General features: G+C 47.4%; 1 protein-coding gene across 1 annotated transcript; it reads left to right on the top strand.

The window, feature by feature from the left end:
* The first annotated feature begins 5,446 nt into the window (after positions 1 to 5,446).
* MINAR1 (membrane integral NOTCH2 associated receptor 1) lies at positions 5,447 to 21,165 on the top strand. Its single transcript, XM_049812441.1, has 4 exons — positions 5,447 to 5,591; positions 12,350 to 14,693; positions 16,128 to 16,382; positions 20,570 to 21,165. The coding sequence occupies exons 2-4, from the start codon at positions 12,396 to 12,398 to the stop codon at positions 20,765 to 20,767; spliced, it is 2,751 nt and encodes a 916-aa protein (XP_049668398.1). The 5' UTR covers positions 5,447 to 5,591; positions 12,350 to 12,395; the 3' UTR covers positions 20,768 to 21,165.
* The last annotated feature ends 1,193 nt before the right edge of the window (positions 21,166 to 22,358 follow it).

The following is a 22,358-nucleotide window of genomic DNA, read 5'->3' as shown; positions in this document are numbered from 1 at the left end:
AAATCTTGCAAAGTAGACAGGTGGTTACCTGTCACTCTTGCTGCTGCCTTCACCTGTCAGATCAAGAGGAACTGGTGCCTCAGCAGCCGGAGCAATGGCTGAGCGCAGATAAAGGTGAGCCGCGCTGGCTCCATCTGCGCAGCCTTCCAGCACTCTGCAAGATGCTCGCTCCCTCCTAGAGGCTGCAATCAAAAAGCAGCCCCTGATTATTTTCTCCCCCCACTTTTGACCTAAAATCAGTTGCACGTGTGCTTTTGTGTAGGTTCACTCCAGAAAGGAAGCTTGTCTGTGCTACAGCCTGAGAAGTGTCTGAAACTTGCCCCTTTTGCTCATGGTTAACAATGCATTCAAAAAGATCCAAACTGAAAAGTCCAAGTGAAGGCTCATTTATAAAAATACTCATCGTGAATATAAATAATCAAATTGTTCTGGGTCTGCTTCAGTTGGTTAAACAAACTTAAAGTTTCTTCTCTCAGATGGATTAGCCTGCGATCGCTTCAGTAATCAGTGTTTTTGTACATGGTCTTAAAAGTCCATTTTACAAATGCTCAAACGTGCAATATGGAGGGTTTATTTCTCATAGGCATTTGTGCCAGCAAAAGCCGGTTGTTCCCACGCCCACTGGAAATTCAACATAGCAGAGGGAAACTCATTAAACAATTTAGACCAATATTCACAAAAATATTTTATCTTATCCATCCCACTCCACAGTTACTTTTCTCTTTGTTTGTAAATATATTGGGGGAAAAAAAAATCACTTCTTCCTAGGACTGCTGTCAAGTGTACTGCTTTGAAGAATTTGGCATAATCTCCAGTCAGCACATCTGGTATGGGTGGATGCTATTCAACAGACTGATTTTTTTGGTGGTTGTTATATTTCAAGTGATCCTGTGCCAAAACCCGTTTAGCTGAACAAGAAGTTTGCCCATTATCAATCACTCACTGGTAACCACTGCCAACTCAAAGATGCATCTTTCCAGGCATAGCCTGCGTGCACGCTGGCCGCAGAAGCCAACTTCAGCAATATTGATACCCTACTGAGATTTCAGAGGAAGTGCAAATACGGAGTACTTGATAAAAATAGCAATCTGCAGGCTACGTATTGCTAAGTGCTATTTAATGATGCAGAAAGTTTTGGTATTTGTCTTTAACCTAGGAGAGAATCCCAGACTGTGACGGAGAGGGGAAGAAAGCAGCACCCTGGGCTGCCCAGCCATTCCCCCTCAGGGCGGGGTTGGGGGGCGGCTGTCCTTGCTCTCCTAAATCCCGGTTAAACACTCTAGGGAGCACACCAGGCTCAGCCAGCCTTGTCTAACTGGAATGTAACTACTTGTACTCCCAGCATAGGGCTATGCTTTGGGCTTTAGATTTTCTCTTCATCTTAAAAGCAAACCCAGAAGAGACTAAGGACTTGCTGTTGGCACACTGGCAAATGCAAACCAGTCTCTTGTGCTGTAAGCTGTACTGGTGAAGGACTCTTTTTTCTACATTTCAATACCATTTGACTGCTGCTAGCCATTTAAGAAATGTCTGTGCTGAAGAAGGTGCTAGGTATGGTCACGTCCCAGTTAAAATGAAATTAGTTTTCTTTTACGTCTCAGTAAAAGAGATTTATCAGGAAATTATTTGGGGGTTCCTTAGAGCAGCTAAAACACCAAGTTGGTTGAAAAGTTTTTGGTGTGTTGAGCTCTTGTTTTTCTAATGGCACAAATTTGCCCAGAGGTTGCAATAAGGAAGGTGAAGAAAAGGCTTGCTGCGTGAAGATTTCTTAGCGCTTCAGAATGAGCTCTTGGGCCAGTCCCTTTGCTGTCAGTGGGACAAGCAGTTTGGTTTAAGTTAATCACTCGTGTAAGTCTTTGCAAGATAGAGCATGTAACAGCTGTGTGGTGCTACAGACGCATCGCATGAGATAAGGCAAAGCGAGAGCCCTGAACCCAGGCTTGCTGCAGTTTATATCAGCTCGTTGGATGCATATTGCTCTAGAGGGGTTGCAACTGAAAGAAAGTTTTGCAAGGGAGTGTGAACAAGACATGAGTGGAAAAAACCCTACCTCCCCACAGGGAGTTATCAACATGGAGAAGGCGCCAGAAAGTGTCAGAGAAATAGCTAGTGAGTATTGCAGTGATGAAAGTCAGATTTTCTTCCTTAGACCTTACCCTCAACACGAGCTTCTCCTTCAGCATCCATCAGCTTCAGTGTTTCCAGCCCTGTGGAGTTATTCCTGTGCACAAACAAAAAGCACCTTTGCTGCTGTGAGAGAGGACAAGACAGTGGCAACATGTTCATTTTTGTGTAGCTGGGATTAACATCATGTATGAATGAGGAACATGCTCTGGCCCTGGCAAGCAAATTGGGCTGAACTATCTTTATATTAGAGCTATGCCACATAGGGAAGAGGCTGCGGCCCCTCTGAGGAGATGGGCACTGTTTCTGCAGCGCTGTGACGCCAGACAAGCTGGGAACGGCGGGTGTGCTGAGTCCTGGACAGTCCTGGCTCGAGGAGACATCTCCTACATCCAGTGGGTCACCCGCTTAATTTGGAAGGAGTTGCTGAAGGGGACGGCAGGAAAGATGGGAGGTCTGGGGGAAGGTGGAGGCGATGGGGGAGCCAGACAAGGTAAATGTGCCAGCCACAGAAGGGAAGAGGAGATGAAAGGGAAAAGAAGAGTGGAGAACAAAGCAGAGATGTCAAGGAAAGGTGGGGAGGGGAAACAGAAGATGATGGTGCTAAAATTAGATGGGGAATGGGGACAGGGAGAGCCAATCTGGTGCTCTCCCCTCGGACAAAATTCCCACTGAAGCTGTTGTCAAACCTGGCCTGGGGAGCGGGGGGGAGAACTGGAGTCCAGATGGGAAAGCAAGGGAAGGGGGGGGGGTGTGTGTCATTGCTGACCTGCAGCACCCCAAGATGCTCAGAGAGGTTTTCTCTGGCCCCAAGACGGGCCAGCCCAGCTGCCCACAAGCACTATTTCACCCCTTCCGCCTTAGGCATGGCCTTCAGCCTGGGACACGCTACCCAGTGTCTTTTTGTAAAATCAACGTCTTGTGTTTATGAATCTCCACCGTGTTTAACTGTTTCAAACCAATTTTTGCAGGTGATTCCTAATTATATGCCACTAGTCACAGACCACAAAAAGCTAATGAAACCCTTGCCATCAATTAAATGTAATTTCTGTGTGCTGAGGGACAAGCGAGGAAGGCAAAAGACAAAGTCATCAAACTTTCCTCTGGCTGCAGCCTGCCTTTGGGGTATGGCTTCTCCCAGTTGCCCTCGATTTGAGGGATCTGAGGGATTTGGGGCTGAAGGAACAACGCTCTGCATGAAATATGCTGCATGCAACCGGGGAGCAAAGGGCATGCACTGAAGAGCATCCCTTCCACTGAAGCCGTGAGCTTTTAAGTTGCTGCAAATTCTCACCAGGCTTTTACAGGAGGCAGTTTTGTGTCACAGCTACAACTCAGGCCAGCGAGCACACGGCAGGACTGTGTGCCAAGGGAGCACTGGCTGATGAATGACCATTTCAGCTGCACGGTCCCTTTTCCTCCCAGGAGGAGTTCAGGATTATGTGGTTGGGGACTTCCTGTCGATCAGGGGATCGTTGATCAGACATCTTCTTTCTTAATCAGGGAATGCATCATCGATCTCATTATTATTATTTTTATTATGCTCCTTAATTTCTAGCTGGACCAGCTTTCGCTATGGGAGCCAACTCTGGGAACCTGTCAGATCCTGGACGAAACCAAGTAAGATCAGCTAGACCTGGACTAGCAGTCAGAAATGTTTCCTACTTATTCTCTGGTGCTTGCAATTCTGAAGGGTACAGAGAGCTTTTCTGCCCCTTCTGATGACCTGAAGGCATGCTCTATAGGAAGTGGTGTAGGGTCGAAATCATCCAGCCATGCAATTTGCAAGTAAACGGCTACTTATAGCGTAAAACAATCTGACAAAAGTGTGGAAAATGGGGCCCGAGGACACTGCCTCTTTCAGTGCTGTTAAGTAGCGGTAAGAATAAATGTATTATAAACACGTTTTTCTTCCATTTGCAAAGATGTATGTTTATCTTCTCCTCTTGTATTAGCTGCTATGTGCGTTAAGTGCCTTTACAGATACTATGTATACAGCGAATCGCATACAGTATTCTTCAAAGTCAGCGGAAGGACTTGCACGTCAGTGGATTTCGGACAAAATCCCCCTCCTGACCCCTTGTTTCTCCCAGGAAAGCAGAGAGGGCTGTTCCCAAGGTTGTCAGGGTAAGTAAAACACAAGAGTTTTATGCCAGTTTGTCCATAGCGCTCTGATGGCCGTGACGTGTTTGTACATGCAACCCTTTGAATTGGTTCATCTAGGAAAGAAAATCTGATAGTCCACTTCCCCAACAGTGGGAACTGATGAGATGAAAAGTCAAGCCTTTGACACCTTACGGCTTTATTCTCCCGGCAACACCTCTATTAAAAACTCTCTGCAATATTTTCTGGGTGGCGTGGCAAGCCGACCATCAGCAAGGGAAGAAGCGATGCTCTGACATAAGGTAAGCTCTGGCTTGCCGGGACTGGCAGCAAGCGTGCCTTGGTCCTGCGCGGGCATCGCGGCACACCCGCCACCGAGGCGGGCACTCCCACGCCGTGCAGCCCACGCCGCAGCACCTTGCGTTGGCGTCCCACGCCGCCAGACCCCATCGCCGCGAAGGCCACGACCCTCCTGTCCGAGGGGAGGTAGGGCACCCCTGGCCTAGCGGGAGGCCGGGTACGGCGGGCAGCCGCGCAGCATCCGGAGGCCTGTGCATCCGTGGCCCTTGCGCCCCGAGGGCGGTGGGCGTGCAGGGGTGGGCGCTGGGCTGCCACGTCCCCGAGTGGGAAGAGGCTCCCTTTCAGGCTGGGCATCCCCCTCCCCTGCACGCCTTTGCAGCAGGCTGCGGGAGCGCTGTCCCCCTCTGCCCGGATTTGGGGGGCACGGCGGGAGGGGGGAAACAGCGTTGCCGAGCCGGCTGCTGCTCCCCACCCCAAGCAGCGCCCGGGACCGGGGGGGGGCGGGGTGGGGACGGACCGCTCCGGGGCTCGGTACCGCCGGAGCTCCGCGCCGAGCCCCCCCGCAGGTCGCCAGGCTGCGAGAGCGGCCGGGACTCGCAGGAATAATAACAGTAATAACACTAATAATTTCAAAAAGCCGAAGCGCGGATCCGCCGCCTCCCCGCCGCGCACCGTCCCCGCGGGCTGGCGAGCCCCCCCGGCCGGCCGCTGCCGCAGCGCTTGGGGCCGGCCGGGGCAGCCCCCCTCCCGCAGCTGCGGGCGCGGGGGGCGGCGCAGGGAGGCTCGGCCTGTGCAGCCCCCTCCCTCCTCTCCTCTCCTCCCCTCCCTCCTTCCCTCCCTCCCTCCCTCCCTCCTTCCCTCCTTCCCTCCCTCCTCCCATGCCAACCTGCTGCCGCCTTTGTCAGCGCAGCCCGGCGCTATGGCATCCTTCTGGGGCTTCGGGCTCGGGCTCTTCCTCCCCCTCCTCCTCCTCCTCCTCCTCCTCGCCGGGAAGCGGCTGCTGCAGCGGCAGAGCCAGCCGTGACGGCCGCGCTCCCCGGGCAAGAGGCAGGCGGAGCCCCCAGGTGAGCCCCAGGTGCGGGGAGGGGGCACGGGCGTGCGAAAGGGTGGGCTGGCAGAAAGGGGCGCCGAGGACAAGCGCCCTCCGCTCCCCAGCTCCCGGGGATGCTCTGGGAACCGGGCGTGCTGGGGAGGGGGCTTCGGCACCGGCTCCCCCCGCCGGGTTGGGGGCAGGTGGGGTAAGTGCAGGTAAGATAGCCCCCCAAGCCCCTGCGGTCCCCACCGGGCGCCCCGGGGTCCCACCTCTTTGTCAGGCTCCGCGGGAAAGGGGGGACTCAAAAATCTTGAAACTCCATCTGTGACTTTGGCAGCTCCACTTCAGTCCCGCACAGCTGGATCTGCCCGTGGGCAGCTGGAGGGGAGCGTGCGGGTGACCCCCGGCCTGGGCCCCGGGGCCCCCGAACCCCAAGGGGGGAGCCTGAAGGGATGAGGAGTGCCAGGGATGGGGGCCAGGGAAGCTGGACCCACCAGGGTGAGGAAGCCGGTCTGTGCAGAGTCAGGTCTGGGAGGACGGTGGGGTTTGTATAGGTTCGCCGTGCAAAAATCCAGGTTGCCCACAGATGGAAGAAACTGCTCACGTTTAACTCGATTAGACCTTTTGGCGTCTATCTGTCAGCGTTTGCAGTGGCGTCTCCTTATGCAAAAATTTTTGGGAAAAATGTGACTTGGATGTGCTCTAATAACGTACTGAGAGGACGGTATTTGTGTGTGTTTGCACGGGCCGATAGTTGGCAAAGAAAAACCAAAAGCGTATGATGCAGTAATAATTCAGGTAATTTATGGCACAGTTTTAGAACGAGTGTTTGCACTTTTCCAGATCATATAGATACTTTAACCTGGATTGCATAACTGAACAATGCAAATAATCAGCCTCATGTTATTGTGCAAGAAAAATCAATGGCAAGCCTTGTTCGACTTGAGCCCTGGCACGGCCGTGAGGGTACGCTGCCTTTATCCACAAGTTCCCTGTTAATTTATGCACTGGGAACCTCTAAAAACTGCTGAATTTGGGGGGGGGGGGGGGGGGGGGGCTGAAGTGTTGTGCAGAGTCCTCTTACAGCAAAGCCTGTCTCTGTTAAGGAGCTGGGTTTGTAAAGCACGGTTTTCCAAGGCTTGTTCACGCAAGGTAAGAGCCAGAAAATAGCAACTTCTTCCAGCGCTAGTCCCCACCGAAGCCCCTGGTGAACGGCGGAGGAGGTTAGCGGTGGGCTGCCCAGGAGGGTGCAAAGCCTGCGTTGTTCCTGTGCCGAACAGCAGCGAGCTGCTGGCGAGAGCGGGTGCACGAGCCCTGCGAGCTCCCAGGCTGCAGGCGTTCGTCCCCTTCGGCTCTGGAGGAGTGAATAAAATCACACCAGCGAGGCAGGGAGCCAGCACACATCTCCTGCCTGCCCTGGGGACCGGAGCCCACCCCACTCCCGCACAGCCGAGGGAACAGTCCGGAGGAGACTGCTTGCGTTGGGCTGTTCGGGAGGACTTTTCTCTTCAATGAAAGGTGGAGAGAAGCGATTGCCATTGCGCGGGCAGGGCTCCAAAGTGCGCTTTTTAGTGTTCTTTTTAATGAGCAGCAGAAGGCCGGAGGGAGAGGAGGAGGAATAAGGTGTGCGGACACAGGCATTGTTTCCCCGAGTGCCGGCTCCCGTGTGTGTGCGTGGTGGAAGCTCGACCGGGCTCGAGGTGCCCATTTGTTCATCAGAAATTTCTTAATGTTTTGACAGAGAAAAGGATTTGTGAGTATGGGAGGAAACAAAAACTGAATTCCATCTCGATGCGTTACATGTTTCATGCGAGGCATGTGTTGCCTGCCTTGTTTTATAGTATCTGGCATTGGGAAGACAGGCTGAAAGATTTATGAGCTCAAGTTAATAGTAAAACAGCATATCACAGGCTCTGTATTAATGTTCTCCCGCGCTGAAGTAGCTGGCTTTTTCTGGGGGAATTTATGCGAGGATCGCTCGCTCTGTCGTCGCCGTAATGGTATTATAGGGTGGCCCGTTTGTCACCGTGGGGGGAAGCAAAAAAAGGATGCTGTTTCCCTCTCGGCAGGCAAATCAAAGGGAGGGGGGAAATGATGATTCCAGCAGCCGCATCTGTGTATTAGCTACACCTGCTGTGGATATTGGGAAACGGGGAGAGCAAATGTCAGAGGCACAAAGAACAGGGAAGGAAATGAAGGAGGAAATAACAGAGGAAGATAACGTGGTCTGTCTGCCAGCGGCCACGATTCAGGCTCGTGCAAGGCACCCTGCCGCCCCACAGCTGCTCAGGGAAGTCGAGTGGTGGGACTTTGTGTTGAAGCCTGTGCCGGGATTTGTCTGCCCCGATGTGCACTGCCCTTAGCCTGTGCAGTGGGGCAGGGTTTGGGCTGAAAGTGCCATGGTGGAAAGTGGCCTGGGCAATGGGGTTGCAGTACTAATTTCATAAATTCCTGTGGATGGTGAATTTATAAGGTAGTCAGGAGGTGAGGGGACGCCCTCCACCCCAGCGCTGATTTGGGAAGTGGTGAGGAGGGAAAGTCCGTTCCGGCGTTTCTGCAGGGAAGCAAGCTGCTTGAAAGAGTCCGCAGGTTCCCCTGGTCTGGAGGACCACAGGGGAGAGGTCTTAGGGAGGCTTGATTCCTAAAGACACCGGAAAATAGAACAGTATATTCCCTCTGTGCGGCAGAAAGCACCACTAGGGATGGAGGTTCCTATCATAATATTCTTGGTCTTCTCCTCCAGAGGCTGAGATAGCGGCTTAATGGTAAGATGAGAGCTCGGTTCATTGCTCTTGGTGCAGGGCAAGAAGACATTGATTTGTGGGAAGCCTTGAGCTCATCTGCGTGCAAGGAGAGTCAGACCCCATCGACTAGCCGTGCAATATGATGCTGTACAAGTCCATGCTGGGATATAATTGTGCTATTAGAGCAGTGAATGTCAAATCTTAGGAAGCTGAGTCAAAGCACCCCTCCCAGCGTTAATATAACAAAATCATTAAAGATGAAATGTTAAGTGGCTCCATTGGTCAGAGACTGTCTTGCTGAAGATAAGTAAGCTAGATCCTGTCCCTCTGTCTGGGTAGCTCCACGTCTCTGGAGATGTCGGTTTGGGGGTGGTTTGGAGGGTGCGTGTGGCTGCTGGTAGTGAAGGTAAGGCACGAGGACGTTGGTGGTATTGAGGCCATCCGAGGAGGCCCCGTGCTGCTGCTCTTGCTGTGGGTGCTTTCATTTGCTTTGCTGCTTTTGACTGATTCATGACCCTGTAGCCTCTCTAAAAGGCCTTCCTGTGCTTATTTCGGACCTTTGCATTTATGTGCCACGTCCAGTTCTATTCTGGTCCTGCTTTGAGAGATAATGAATGAACGTGGACATAACAGCTGATACGGTGCCTAGCCAAGTGCTTGGCACCTGGGATGTGGCAGCTCCCGCGGTGACTTGCCAAGAGGTACCTGTCTCCGTTGCAGGCTGTTAGGAGGCTTGACAAGAGACAGAGTTGCTTCATGTGCCACTAAAAACCTTGGCACCAGGTTTTTACATCCCTGACCCAGGAAACAAGATTTCAAGGCCCTTATATATTATCCTTATGGGCTAATACATCCTATTCTTCAAAGCCTGAATCTGTTGTGTGCTCCGCTAGCAATGTTTCTGATGCTCTGGCACAAGGCAGCACCCATTTCCATGCCCAGGCTGAAGCCCAAAGGTACCTTTTGCACCTAAAGTGTGTTCACACCAGAAAGCTGTTTGTGAACAGCCAAGGGGCGAAGAGGAAATTATTCCAACTCCTAGCTAGCTTACTTTTCCTCAAGGCCTACATCTGATTTTGCAACCTGCTTTTTCAATTCCTACCTCCCATAGCTGAGCCTCAGTTGAGTGAATTGGGCGAATTCCCACCTCAGCAGGCTCAGCTCTCTCCTGGTCATCCTTGTCTTAAAGCCTCTGTCACCTCCCTGTCCTCTCACTGCTTTATAGCTGACTGCCACTTCCCAGGCTTGGGTCTGTGAGCACAGGGTCCCAGACTGAGCTAAACCAGGTCTAGCAGAGATCCTCTGCTTGGGATCCATGCTTCAGCGCCGCTGCCTTACTGCTTGCATATGGATTGGAGTCCCCAAACCAAAGCTCCTTGTCGGTGCTAAATAAAAGCAATGTGAGCTTTGGGGGTATGCAGGGCTTCCACTGAACTTGCTGAACTTGTCAGCACTCAGCACCTTTGAAAATCAGGCTGCACCTAAGTTTTACCAGATTCAGAAGGTTTAGAAACCTGAATTGAAGTTAAAACCTTTGATGGGAGGGGTATGTTAAGAATGCCTTGGTACAAACCAAAAGATTTCAAGAAACTGTACCCATGATATCCTTAGTGGGATGAGAGAATAAAGACAGAAAGGTAGGGAACAAAATGGGTTGACAGTTTTCAGAAATATATTATTGCAAACTGGCTACTTGTGTATTTTGGCAGGAATGTGAGTGGGGAGAAAGCAGGGCGCTGGCAGGCTGGTGAAGACAGCGTATAGTGTGTATCAGGCTGTGAAAACACATATCCAGGTGAGGGTTTTGCAAGAAGCTGTGAAGTTACAAATGGAGGAGATAGTTGCTTTTGCTGGTATTCAGCCCAGAGGTGACAAAAAGACAGATTTCCACTCTCGCCCCAAACGACAGATTTATGACATGCAGAAAATTGACTTGCAATGCCAGTCCCCTGGCAGCTGGGACAGTCTCCGAGCCCCACTTGCGAAGTTTACTCTGGGAGTGCTTGGTGGCTTTGGTGGCAGACAGAGCAGTTTGGACCTAGCTTGGGAGCTTCATTATCTTATGGTGACATGTCAGAGAAATACAAAGGCAGGCTGTTAAAGAGGCTGTGCCTCTGAGCACATGCTGTTGATAAAGAGGAAAGGGATACAAGCATCCTCCTTCAGCTTTTAGCATTACTTTCTGGAGCTGAGCACTGAGCAATATAACATTTTTGCTCTTTTGTCAGTTTACCTAAGAGTTGTGCTGCCATGCATAATACAGGAGCTTTAAAAGCAAACATGCATGCAGCAGAGGTGTTGGAAAATCCCTGTAGCCGTTGGTTTCTGAGAGTAGTGTTTACAGTCACAGAAATACTTTCACGTTGCTGCTGTTCAACTTCTGATCATATGCAGTAGAAAGATGCTGCTTAAATAAACAGCCATGTCTGTATGGAGACTTGTTTTATATTCTTACGGGCAACGTGGTGGTTTTGTTTTTTCCCTCTGGAAGATGCTACTGTGGCATTTGCTATGAAAGCTGATGTGCACTGGCTTCTGACACTGATCGTGATTGCCGGTGTGTAGTGTCAGGGCAAGATGGAAGGCTACAAGAGAGGGAACAGGAACCCTGTATTCCTGGAGTGGTGCTCAGGAGTCCTCAGGCTTTTGGCTGGGAGGTGACTTTTTGAATGAGTAATAAGAAACCTGGCAAGCCTGACTTTTGTGCTTTTCCATTTGGATGGATGTTCTGCAATTGATGCAGAGGGAGAGACTAGTTCCAGGGGTCATCTGAGGGTAGGAGTGAATGGGGGAAGATACCGTACCTTTTTGGAGAAGAGAAAATATTTTTGTCATTCCGATCAGTAAGAATAACAAAGTGACCAAACATAGGAATTGGCAGACTGCATCATCCTGTGCTCTGTCTCTCCCAGTAGCCAACAGCAGAGACACTGACAAGGATATTCACAGTAGGCAGATGAAAAATAGTATGTTCCCCCTCAACATCCTTTCCTAATCCATAATAGCTAGAGGTTGGATTCAACTTTGAAAGTGCAGGGGTTTATATCCTTCCCAAGATGTTTGCTCACGTTAGCTGTGCTTGTTTGACCTATTCTTGTTATCCACATAAATGTGCAGCCTTTGCTCTCCACCTCTGCCCTATCATTTCGGGCCGGTGAATGGAACTGCACTCCCCGGGTTGCTCTGGGAGCACATCACTGAAGAGGATGTTCTCTGTCCTTGTTCTCAGTCTTCAAATCCACCCCGATTGGCAGCCAGCCCTCTAGCATCTGCTGGATTGGTTTCAAGATTCAGTGGGATTTTCTTTTGCTTAACTCTTTCTGCTCTTTTCTAAATTTTGCACTTTGTAGCTGAAATGGGGTTCACGCAGATTTTTCACATGGGACCAGGCAGCTTTTCCATTCCTGAATCATAACTTAGGAAAAGGTATTTCTGGAAAAAGTGTCATGGTATTCAGAGGAGATAATTCAGAGTAGAGGAGAAAATAATGTTTTAAAATAAGCAAGAAGGTAATTATGTGCTCAGATAACTTCTAAAAATACGTCAGAAGTTTATTGCCAGAAAATCTTCTTGAGAGCCATTTGCAGTCAGATATGAAAACAGCTGGGGTTGTCATGGTGTGGTAGATCATCTCTGGTTAGGCTAGGGCTAGAATTATTGCCAAACAATTTGATGTGTCTGTACTTTCAACCTCTCACAAGTTGGTAAGAAATTGTGTGAAAGCCCCGTAGCAAGCAGGCTGGGATTGTATATCTGCCAACAGTTCACCCCCTCCAAAGCTTCTGCTGTTTATTCACTTGCTTGCTTTAGTAGACGCTGACAGAGATGAGCATCCTTGGATGGAATCTGGATTCCATTTAAGCATCGATTTCATCGATGCTAGGATTACAGCCTGGAGTTTGAAACATGAGGATGGGTTATACAAGCAAGCCCTCCACTGCATGGCAAGGAAGTCAGGTCTTATCTGTGGCTGAATTACAAGGTCCTGAATATTATCTGTGGGTGACTTACAATCTTTTTTGTTTGCTGTTGTGTGTTACTGTAGAAGTGGAACGCAGTTTCCAGGCTAAACAACAAAATACGCTTAAGCCATGGAGTCCAACCAGGAATCCTCCCTCTTCCTGGTGAAGATCTTGGAGGAGCTGGACACGAAGCAGAATACTGTTTCTTACCAGGACCTCTGCAAGTCCCTGTGTGCGAGGTTTGATTTATCCCAGTTGGCCAAGCTCAGAAGCGTGCTGTTTTACACCGCTTGCCTGGATCCTAATTTCCCAGCGACTTTGTTCAAAGACAAAATGAGATGCACTGTAAACAATCAGCAATCAAAGAAAATCATGGTTGCAGCAGATATAGTAACAATATTCAACCTCATACAAATGAACGGGGGAGTGGCCAAGGAGAAACTTCCAGTTGCAAGGCAGAAAGTGAAGAAGAAAGAGTCCTTCGAGTCCTGTAGGTCTGACACAGAAATCTGCAATATGGCAGACTGCGTGCCCAACTGTGAGCTGAACGACCAGGAGTTTAACCGGGGCTTTCCAGTCAGAAGGTCTTCAAAATGCAGAAAGATGGACTGCAAAGACTGTCAACAGTTTGTCCCCTCATCAGAACCCAACTTTTTACTTGGTGTTAATAAGGAGATGAAGGGTCGGGCTGCCTCTCTGGACAGGCTGCAGGCGCTGGCGTCCTACTCCATCGCCACATCTCCACCATGTGAGATGCAGAGTACATACTTCCCCATGAACATTGAAAATGAATCTATTTCAGACCAGGACTCCTTGCCTATAAGTGCAGGCATAAAAGAAACTTTCATTTCAAATGACGAGCCGTTTGTGATGCAGTCGTGTGTTCAGAAAAGAAATATTTTCAAAGAAGATTTTCATAATCTGATTACAATATCACCCAACTTAATACCATCCAGCAAAAAGCCAGAAGATGGACACAGAGAGCCTCAGAACAGGAAAGAAAGCTCTAAGCAAGCTTTCTTCAACCACAGCTTTGAAATGCCATACAGCAGCCAGTACTTGAATCCAGTTTATTCGCCTATACCAGACAAAAGACGAGTGAAACATGAGAGTTTAGATGATCTTCAAGCTTCAACGTATTTTGGCCCAACTACTATTCTCGGGCCCCAGGACACCAAAAAGTGGACTGGAAAGCCAACCAAGCAAACTGCCTGGCCAGCTAAAAGCTGGAGTTTAAATACTGAGGAGGTACCTGACTTTGAACGATCATTTTTTAATAGGAAGCAGTCTGAAGAGAAGCCGCGATACCAGAGTTCGAACAACCCGTCTCCAAACTTTCCTTCAGCTGACAGGCATCAGTCCTACCTAAACGCAAAGGATCAGCAACAAATTATGCAGGCAAACTACGCTGTGAAACCAAATGGGCATAAACCCAAGGAAATTCCTTCCATTCTAGATGTGGAGAAACATGAGCCAGTCAAAAAGTTTAAGGATAAAAGCATTAATTGCACTTCTGTTCAGATCTTAAGCATTGACAGGACCACGAGTGTTGGGACGCAAACGGAGCAGCAAATGCTGGACCACAAGAAATGCAAGGATTTGTGTGCGGGGGGGCAAGCCAAGTACGGAGAGCGGCACTCTCTTAAGCAGTCGGATGATGACTCTGAAATCGTCAGTGATGACATCAGTGACATTTTCCGGTTTTTGGATGACATGAGTATTAGCGGGTCCACAGGAGTGATGCAATCTTCGTGCTACAACAGCACTGGTTCTTTGTCTCAGGTGCATAAATCAGACTGTGAGAGCTCACCTGAGCACAATTTGACTAAAATCTCCAATGGGAGTGCCTGTAACAAATTGGATAAAGTGGTCCGGGCAGATATCAGTAATACAGATGATGAACTAAAAACGAGTGTCTGCAAATTAGTTTTGAGGATTGGTGAAATAGAGAAGAAACTGGAATCTCTCTCAGGTGTCCGAGAAGAAATCTCCCAAGTCCTGGGAAAATTAAGCAAATTGGATCAAAAAATTCAGCAGCCAGAGAAGGTCAGTGTACAGATAGATCTCAATTCCTTGACAAGTGAGGCTGCATCGGATGAGAGTAACTCCCCACAGATATTTCAGTGCCACAGTACTCCTCATGGAGGCAAACTGGAGAATAATCCAGAATGGTGCTGTTCAGATGCCAGTGGAAGTAATAGTGAGAGTCTTCGAGTAAAAGCCTTAAAAAAAAGCTTGTTTACTAGGAGGTCATCAAGGTCATTAACAGAAGAAAACAGCGCAACTGAATCCAAAATAGCAAGTATTTCAAACTCTCCCCGAGACTGGAGAGCTATTACTTACACCAACCAGGTTGGCATTACGGAAGAGGAGATGAAAGAAAGAGATGGAGGAGAAAATAAGGACTGGCACAGGAAATCTAAAGAGGTAATTTCAACTTTAACTCACATAATAAGCACTTTAAAATAATCTATGAATATCTTCCATAGACATCACAAGCCTCAGGGTATGACAATACTTTGCCCTGCCATATTATGCCTGTCTTTATTGTTATCATAATTGAGTGATTTTGTACCTATATGTTCTTGCTTGGCAGCTGCAATATGGCCAAGTTGTTCCTTAAAAGCTTTGCTCTTTTGAAAAGGGGGGGGGGGGGAGGGGGCGTAATATGGGTGACATATGATGGTATTCTTTATCATCAGTGGTGATGTAAGGAGGCCGGGTGATTAACTTAGTGAAAAGGGTGTGGGGAAGATTGAAATTCTCTAGTGGTTGTTTTAGAAGGGGTATTTTGGAATTGCATTGTGACGGCTTTTATCAAAGAAGTATATGCATATTTAAAAGCCAACAAAATAGATTCATGGATTCAAATCCCTCAAGAAAAGAATCCTTGTATGTGTACCATGACTCGCTAACTGTAGTTATGTTCTCTATATCTGACTTTCACGGTCATTTAAATGAGTCTTAAGCCTCCTGTTGTGGAAATGCAGCATAGCTGTGGTCTTCTTTTTGTTGGTCGGAAAAACTCTGCCCATCCCTCCCAACAGCTTCCCACTGCTGTCTTCACAGATTGCATAGCTATCGTGGCCGTCCTTGCCAGGGGTCTGGTTGCTGCTCCGTTGAAACTGTGCATGGTGTGGGTGGTTGTTTCTGTTTCACGGGCAGTGGAGAGGGTTGGGGGTCCTTCAGCTCCCTTGTCAATCGGGACCACATGATGGGCGTGCTCTGCCTCCTTACGGTGGGGAATGAGGGCAGACAAGGGTTGAGAAGGGAGAGGAAGAGGTTTGATGGAAGTAAGTGCAGTTGGGTGAAAAAGAAACCATAAACTATGGGTTATTAGTAGGTTGCAGAAGGGGAAGAAGGTTACTGTTAGTAGGCCCAAACCTTGGCTTTTCTGTACACTGATCTACCCAGGATGAAATGCTGACTTTGAAAGGCCCTTCCTCACTCCTGCAGTAGACCATGGCTGACAATGCATTGGTACCATGGATGGTGCGGTGTCAAGGGGTGCTACTTGGGGGCTTCAGGATTTCTTCCTGCTAAAATTTGATCTGGAAACAGATCAAACAGGTCATTTGCAGAACAGTTTTATAATCTGTAAACAGTATGAAACCTAAATTTCCTCTGCTGCATCAGCTTTGTGTTCGTGTTATGGTGAACATGGAGTTGTGCCTGTTAAATACTTCTTTGGTCTGGTTGTGAGAAGAAGGTGGGAAAATGGATTAAGGCCATCCAAAACCTTTGTCCTAGCTGGTACTTTTTTTATCATATGGTGATTCTGAAAGGAATATTTCTGTCCTTTGTGTTTAACCCCCTCATAGTCCTGTTTCTTCTCTCAAATTCTTTTGAACCCTATTGCAGGCAGACAGGCAGTACGAAATCCCACAGCCACATAGACTCTCTAAACAACCAAAAGATGCTTTCTTGATCGAACAAGTCTTTAGTCCTCATCCCTACCCTGCATCACTCAAGTCACACATGAAAAGCAACCCGCTCTACACAGACATGAGGTTGACAGAGCTGGCCGAAGTGAAACGCGCCCAGCCATCATGGACCATAGAGGAATACACGAGGAATTCGGGGGATAAAGGCAAGATTGCAGCATTGGATCTACAAGTGAGTCCCGTGTGTTTAATTTGAACGGCTTGATTGCGAATTGATGTTGCCAGAATATGCATTTATGAAGGGATTTGGATAGCTCAGGAAGGAGCTATGCAATGTCGAGCCTCTGGTCTTGCTGATCCCTATCCATGCTGGCCAGGGACAAAGAAGAATGTGGATGTTTTCATTGCTGAATGGTGATCCTTGACAGGTTGGTGCTCCGAGCTTATTCTGCAACGGAGAGATGTCTGCTAAGCCATCGTAGTGTTGGTATCTGCTAAGCCATCGTGGTGCTAGTAGCTCTAAAGAACAGTTGAGGGATAAAGGGGTGCAGAGAAGAACTGGTCCCTAACTGCACAAAGGCAGAGTGGTGCAGAAGCTGGCACTGCTGCCTTTTCTTCTCTCCATGTTCTGTCTGAATTATTCACAGAGAATTTAAATGTTAGGGCTTTTTCCATTTTGCTAGGAACATGAGACATAAAATACTTGCAGAAGGCGTTCAATACCATGACTGTTTTTGAAACACATCACTGTTGTAGCTTTGAAGTGGCTGTTGGAAACCAGAGTCATGTGAAGAGCAGATCAGCTAATGGTGTGTCTTGTTTGCATTTTAGTTCAGCTTGGAAGTGTGCAGGCTCTTCTGCAACAAGCAGAGCAGAGCAAGCTACCGGGAGACAAATTCAGATTTCGGATTTCAATTTTCCCAAACTGTGGTGTATTTGAAATCACAATCCTGATATGTAATGGGCTGCCCCGACCCAGGACTGAATGCCCACATTGGATACCCTGCCTGGCCTGATAAACACAAGACATCTCCTGAGAAGGAAGATGTCTGAAAACAGGTTTAAAGAGGAAGCATGAAGAATGACATCCAAAGTGCGTAAAGACCAAACAAATGTTGCGATATTTGGTCGTGAAACCCAAAATGCATCACATAATGAAATCCACACTGATGCGCAGATCATTGTGTATCATTCATAAACGTTCATACAGCAGCATGCAGAACTGGGGGGGACACTGGTGCTGACCTCAGGCATTTTGGGCTCCTTGCATGTGTGTGCATGCCCCAGAGCAGAGCAAGCTGCCTCAGCTAGCTAGGAGTTGGCGGCAGTTGGGGTACACTGACCTACAGCTTGGGGTTTATCAGCAGCGCACTGACACAGCTCTGTGATCAGCAGTCTGTGCGGTGCAGCCGTGCTCAAGCAGGGAGTCTGCTTGCCTCCAAAGCTTGTCTGCCAGGGAAGGTGGTGTGCAAGAGCCTGAGACTTGTGGCTCCACGTCAGCTCTCGATGGCTCAGTGCTGAGGTACCTCACCGAGCTCCAAACCCATCAGACTAAGCCCTAGGAGAGCATCAGGATACTGTGAGAAAGGCTTGGATAGCCCAAGTCTCAGGACCCCGTGTTGGCTGGTTTGGAGTTAAAACGATCACCCACAGAGTGCTGTAGTGCAGCTCCCATGAGTGTTCGTGCCTCCTGGCTCGGCTCACGCAAACTTCCCTGTTCTTTCCAGCCCCTGCTACTTGCTGTGGCTAAAGTGCACTCGGAGAGAAACCAAGTAGCACAGGGACCAGGCCACGTCTTGCCTCAGCTGCCTGCTGCTTTTTGGTCTTAAAAGCTTTAGAGGGCTCATGAAATTCCTAATGCTGGCGTTGCAGACTGTATGCTAGAGTAGAAATAGGCTGAAAGACGTTCCTCTGCAGCAGGCAGTCACAAAGCATCCCTTAACCTGCTGCGCGGAGGCAACAGGGGAGGTGATATTTGGGAGCAAAGCTCCCCTGGGAAAAGTGTTCTCCATCTGCTCCTTGTAGGGCCGTTCCGTTCCCTGTAAGCAGCTCTGTGTGACTGTGAGCAAACCAGAGAAATCAGCTTATTGCCATCATTTATCTTTAGGATAAAGGTGATAAAACTTTACTGGTTTGATTCTCTTCCTCCAAAAGGACTGCCAGAACTGCATCTACTCTGCAAAGCCCATGTCTAGACTTTATAATAGAGCTTACTGACAAACTTAAAAAATAGACACAGACTGATGAGTGGGGGTTTTTTCCCCAGTGATTAAGTTTATTAGAACTGAAAGTAAATACATTACGCTTTAATGAACATTCCTATGTCTGGCAATGAAATGGGAAAGGAAGCTGATTAACAGTAATGGGCCTTTTTAATAACGCATCTTCCTTCTGAAGTAGTTAAAAGGTCAATACCAAGGCAGAGGGGTCCTAAACTATAATTTCCTTGAAGCATAGCATGGCTATCTTTGGGGTTTTTCTACCTTTGTTTATTTAAAATTTCTCCTGGAACTTGATGAGTCTGCTGCGTTTCCCTTCAAAAAAAGAAATTGCAAAACTAGCCAGGTCAAAGTTTGTCCGAGGTGTGGGGGTCTGTGTGAGATCTCATCACTTTGCTCTGTGTATGATGATCCACTGGGATGAAACATTGTCAAGCTGTTTTCTGATGCCTTTAGAGATGAGGTTGCTGATTTTTTTCAGAAGGTTGGAGTAGGTCATTCAGCGCCTGAATGGTACAGCCTCAGACTGGGCTGGTGGCCTCTGTTTCAGCATATTAGCGCTATCATAGCCACCTCCATTAAATGTTTGTAAAACCATTGCTCAGTTTTAATTGTTTATTTCTGGAGTAGCTACTACTAGTAGTAGTTCTGTACATAAAACAAACACTGCTTTCAGGCAAAGCAAGGTTTCGGCCAGTAGCTTGTGGCCACAAAATCTGAATTAACCAATTAAAGGCTTACCCAAATCCCTCTCAAGTCAACTGGAGTTTCTTTGTGTGGAGTCCAGCAAGCTTTGGATCAGGTCCGTTATGAGGCCAGAAATAGTGTGTGTTAGGGTATTCTCACTGGAACATTTTTATGTGGAATCTTTTTCATTTTTTAAAGAAATGGCCTTTTGGAGACCCAGACACAGGAGACAGCTTCGAGGAAAAGCTGTCATTTTTCAAAATGTTCTTTCTGCTTTATTCCTTTCTGCTGGTAAGTGCAATATAATGCCTACTGTTTGGATTTTCCCCATTTCCCCCTGTTTTCCCTAACAGAAAGGATGAAGGGAAAAAACCAAGCAAGGTGGAAATGCAAAGCTTGAAGAGCTTAAATTCTAAGGAAGAAAAAACTGAAAGATAAAAGAAAGCCCCCCCAAAACGTTCAGATGGAGACACTGATAAAGTTCCCCAGGTTGTATTTAATTTACTGGCCAATTCAGATTTCCTTCACTTTCTTTTTTTTTTTTTTTTTTTTTATTGGTTACCTCTGTGGAATGGGAGGGCAAAGTCTTTAATTTCTTAGGCGTACTCTTAAAATCACCTCCAACCTAGAGAGACTCAGACTTTGGCAATGAGCAGATTATTGCCTCCTGTGGAAATATAAATTGTGCCATTGGGGTTAAATGATCTCATCTATGGAGATGGTCCAGAGTACGGTGTGGTACCAAATTGTATGCCAGATGTCCAGTTCCCCTTCCCCTCCTGCCCCTAAAACTGAGACAGCATCACGCATGCAGGTGATTTTCGGAAGATGGAACTGGAAGGAGAGCTCGAAGCTGAGGGTCGCTCTGTCCTGGGCGATTTAATGGAAACCCACTTGCAACTCCCCTCCGCAGGGTGTTCAGCACCTGCTGCCTGCGGTTGTGTATTCCCATGCTGAAGCGAAGGGCCAGTGCCCCCGCGCGTTGCCGTTCCGGAGGGGGTCTGCAAATTGCCCATCCAGAGGGACTGGGTGTCGCATGGGGCTGGGCAATCGTACCCCGCAAGCAAGTTATGGCAGTAAAATTAGGGTTAGCTTTATAAAATGTAGTGCATGAGGAGTATATGTTAAGAATCCTTCCCATCAGCTGGGCTTTAATTATTTAAAAAGCAGTAACAGACCGGTAGTTGCTGACATCTCTGCAGATTAAAGAGATTTTATTTAAATGCCATCCAAGATGACGAAGTTTCCGGCAAATCAGAGGTACGTGAGGGATTTTGCAGCAGAATTATACTGTTGCAGGAGTTTATTTTTTGCAGTATTTTGTTGCCACTTTCGTCAGCCTTATGGAACTGGGACCAGGAGTTGAAGGGATGTGAGAAGTGGCAATAACCTACTTTATCCTGACAGCAGACCCAGATGCAGTTGGGAGGCCTTCAGGCACATCTGCTTTATTTATTTATTTCATATATGACAGATCCCAGACAATTAACAACTGTTTCCTTTTAATTTTTAGACTCAAGAATCTTTAAACCCAAACAACTTAGAATACTGGATGGAAGACATTTATACTCCTGGCTATGATTCCTTATTAAAACGCAAAGAAGCCGAGTTCAGAAGAGCAAAGGTTTGCAAGATAGCTGCCCTGATAGCAGCGGCAGCTTGTACGGTTATTCTGGTCATTGTAGTTCCCATTTGTACAATGAAATCCTGAACCTGCGGACAGACCCATGACTCCCAGCTGTGTGTATCTCAGATAGCTCACGCTGTGTTTCAGACGTCTGATGGCAAAACTGTAAGGAATTCGCTAAGGAAGAATGTTCTGAGGATATCCTGATGGAGAATGCTGTAAACGTAGGCGAAACACAAAACAACTAGAGAAACTTTTTTTTTTGAAAAGTATTATTTTAAATAACAGACTGTGTGGCAGAGTTAATGGGAACTCGGTTCAATTTTTATGCATTTTTAAAAGTGCAATATTTTTTTTTCCTACAGAAACAATATAGTGTTTTACAGAATCAGAGACTGATGAGAATCCAGGCAAAAGAGACAGGTTGTCTGAGCTATGTTGCATTTAACAGAAGTATGGGTACATGGAGGTAGCACTGTATAGAAGGGAATGTTCTATATGCATTACATCAGGGAGCTAGGAAAGTCTTAAAGCTCTCTACAATGTAGAAAACTCTGAATGTATTGTCTTTATTTTATAGTATTTATGTATTTCATGATCATTTGATTGAAAGCAGACTGTGTAGCCATGAACAGAGTTCATTCCTATGTTTAGATTAAAAAGGGCTCTTTGTATTTGGTCTTGCCCTAAGACCCACTCTATCATCACTGAGTACTTAGATAAGTGCAATGTGCTGCAGACCAAAAAGATTATGTTTTAGAGCAATCACAAAAGGTTTTAGTTGCTTCTGTTGAATAACATTTGCATAGAACTGGCAAACTTGCCCTGCCAAAAGGGTATTCTTTACCTCCACAGACAGTGAAATTGTCTCAATTTCACTCCCGCCAGCAAGCAAAGCTGGAAAATCAAAGCAATGCTCTGTTAAAGTTCTTGGAAATGTAATCTGAACAGTTATAATTTTTTTCACAAAGTCTTTGTGCCTTTTTTTAGACCGTAGATTAAATAGAACTGCTTAATTTTGCTATTTTAAGCCCATAACATAAATCACAGCATAATGGGTACTAATGGAGGTTCTTTTCCCGCAAGCCTTCTATACAGTTCAGAGTGCTCCTCAAACAGCAGGGCTGGTGGTTACTGAGCACTTATATTAAGGGCACAGTTTTTCAGCACTAGTGGAAACTTGCTGTTAATGCATTGCATTCGGCATGGGGAGATCTTTTGCTTCCCTCGTGCTAATGTACTTAAGAATGATGGTTGACTCTACCGGACAGCAAGCAGTCTGTATCCCATGGGCAATGTCCATTTGATGCTTTATCCCAAATGCAAATAGCAGGTTCAAAGGAATTCTCAAGCTATGACAGAAATTACCTGCCATGGTTAGTGAAAGCAAATACCCAGACACTATTACTCTTCTGTCAAGTATAGATGAAAAAAAAAAAAAAAAAAAAAAAAATTTTTCGGGAAATAATGTGATCTTGCTGGTCCTCTAAGGGAAAGGAGATTCTTTTAGTGAATGCTCTTTATGTAGGGTAATTTGGTTTCTTCAGAAGCAGCCTCCCTACACGATGACACAGCAGCTAGGAAAGCATCGGATGCTCGTTCCTCCTGCTCTCTGGGATGTGCCGTGCTCACTGTTTGTTTTTGGCTGGTTTAAAAAAAGTAGTGAGGAAAGGGT

Source organism: Accipiter gentilis, chromosome 10 (assembly GCF_929443795.1).
Source record: "Accipiter gentilis chromosome 10, bAccGen1.1, whole genome shotgun sequence".
In the NCBI taxonomy this organism is placed as follows: domain Eukaryota; kingdom Metazoa; phylum Chordata; class Aves; order Accipitriformes; family Accipitridae; genus Astur; species Astur gentilis.
This window is presented reverse-complemented; position numbering and strand designations above follow the sequence as displayed.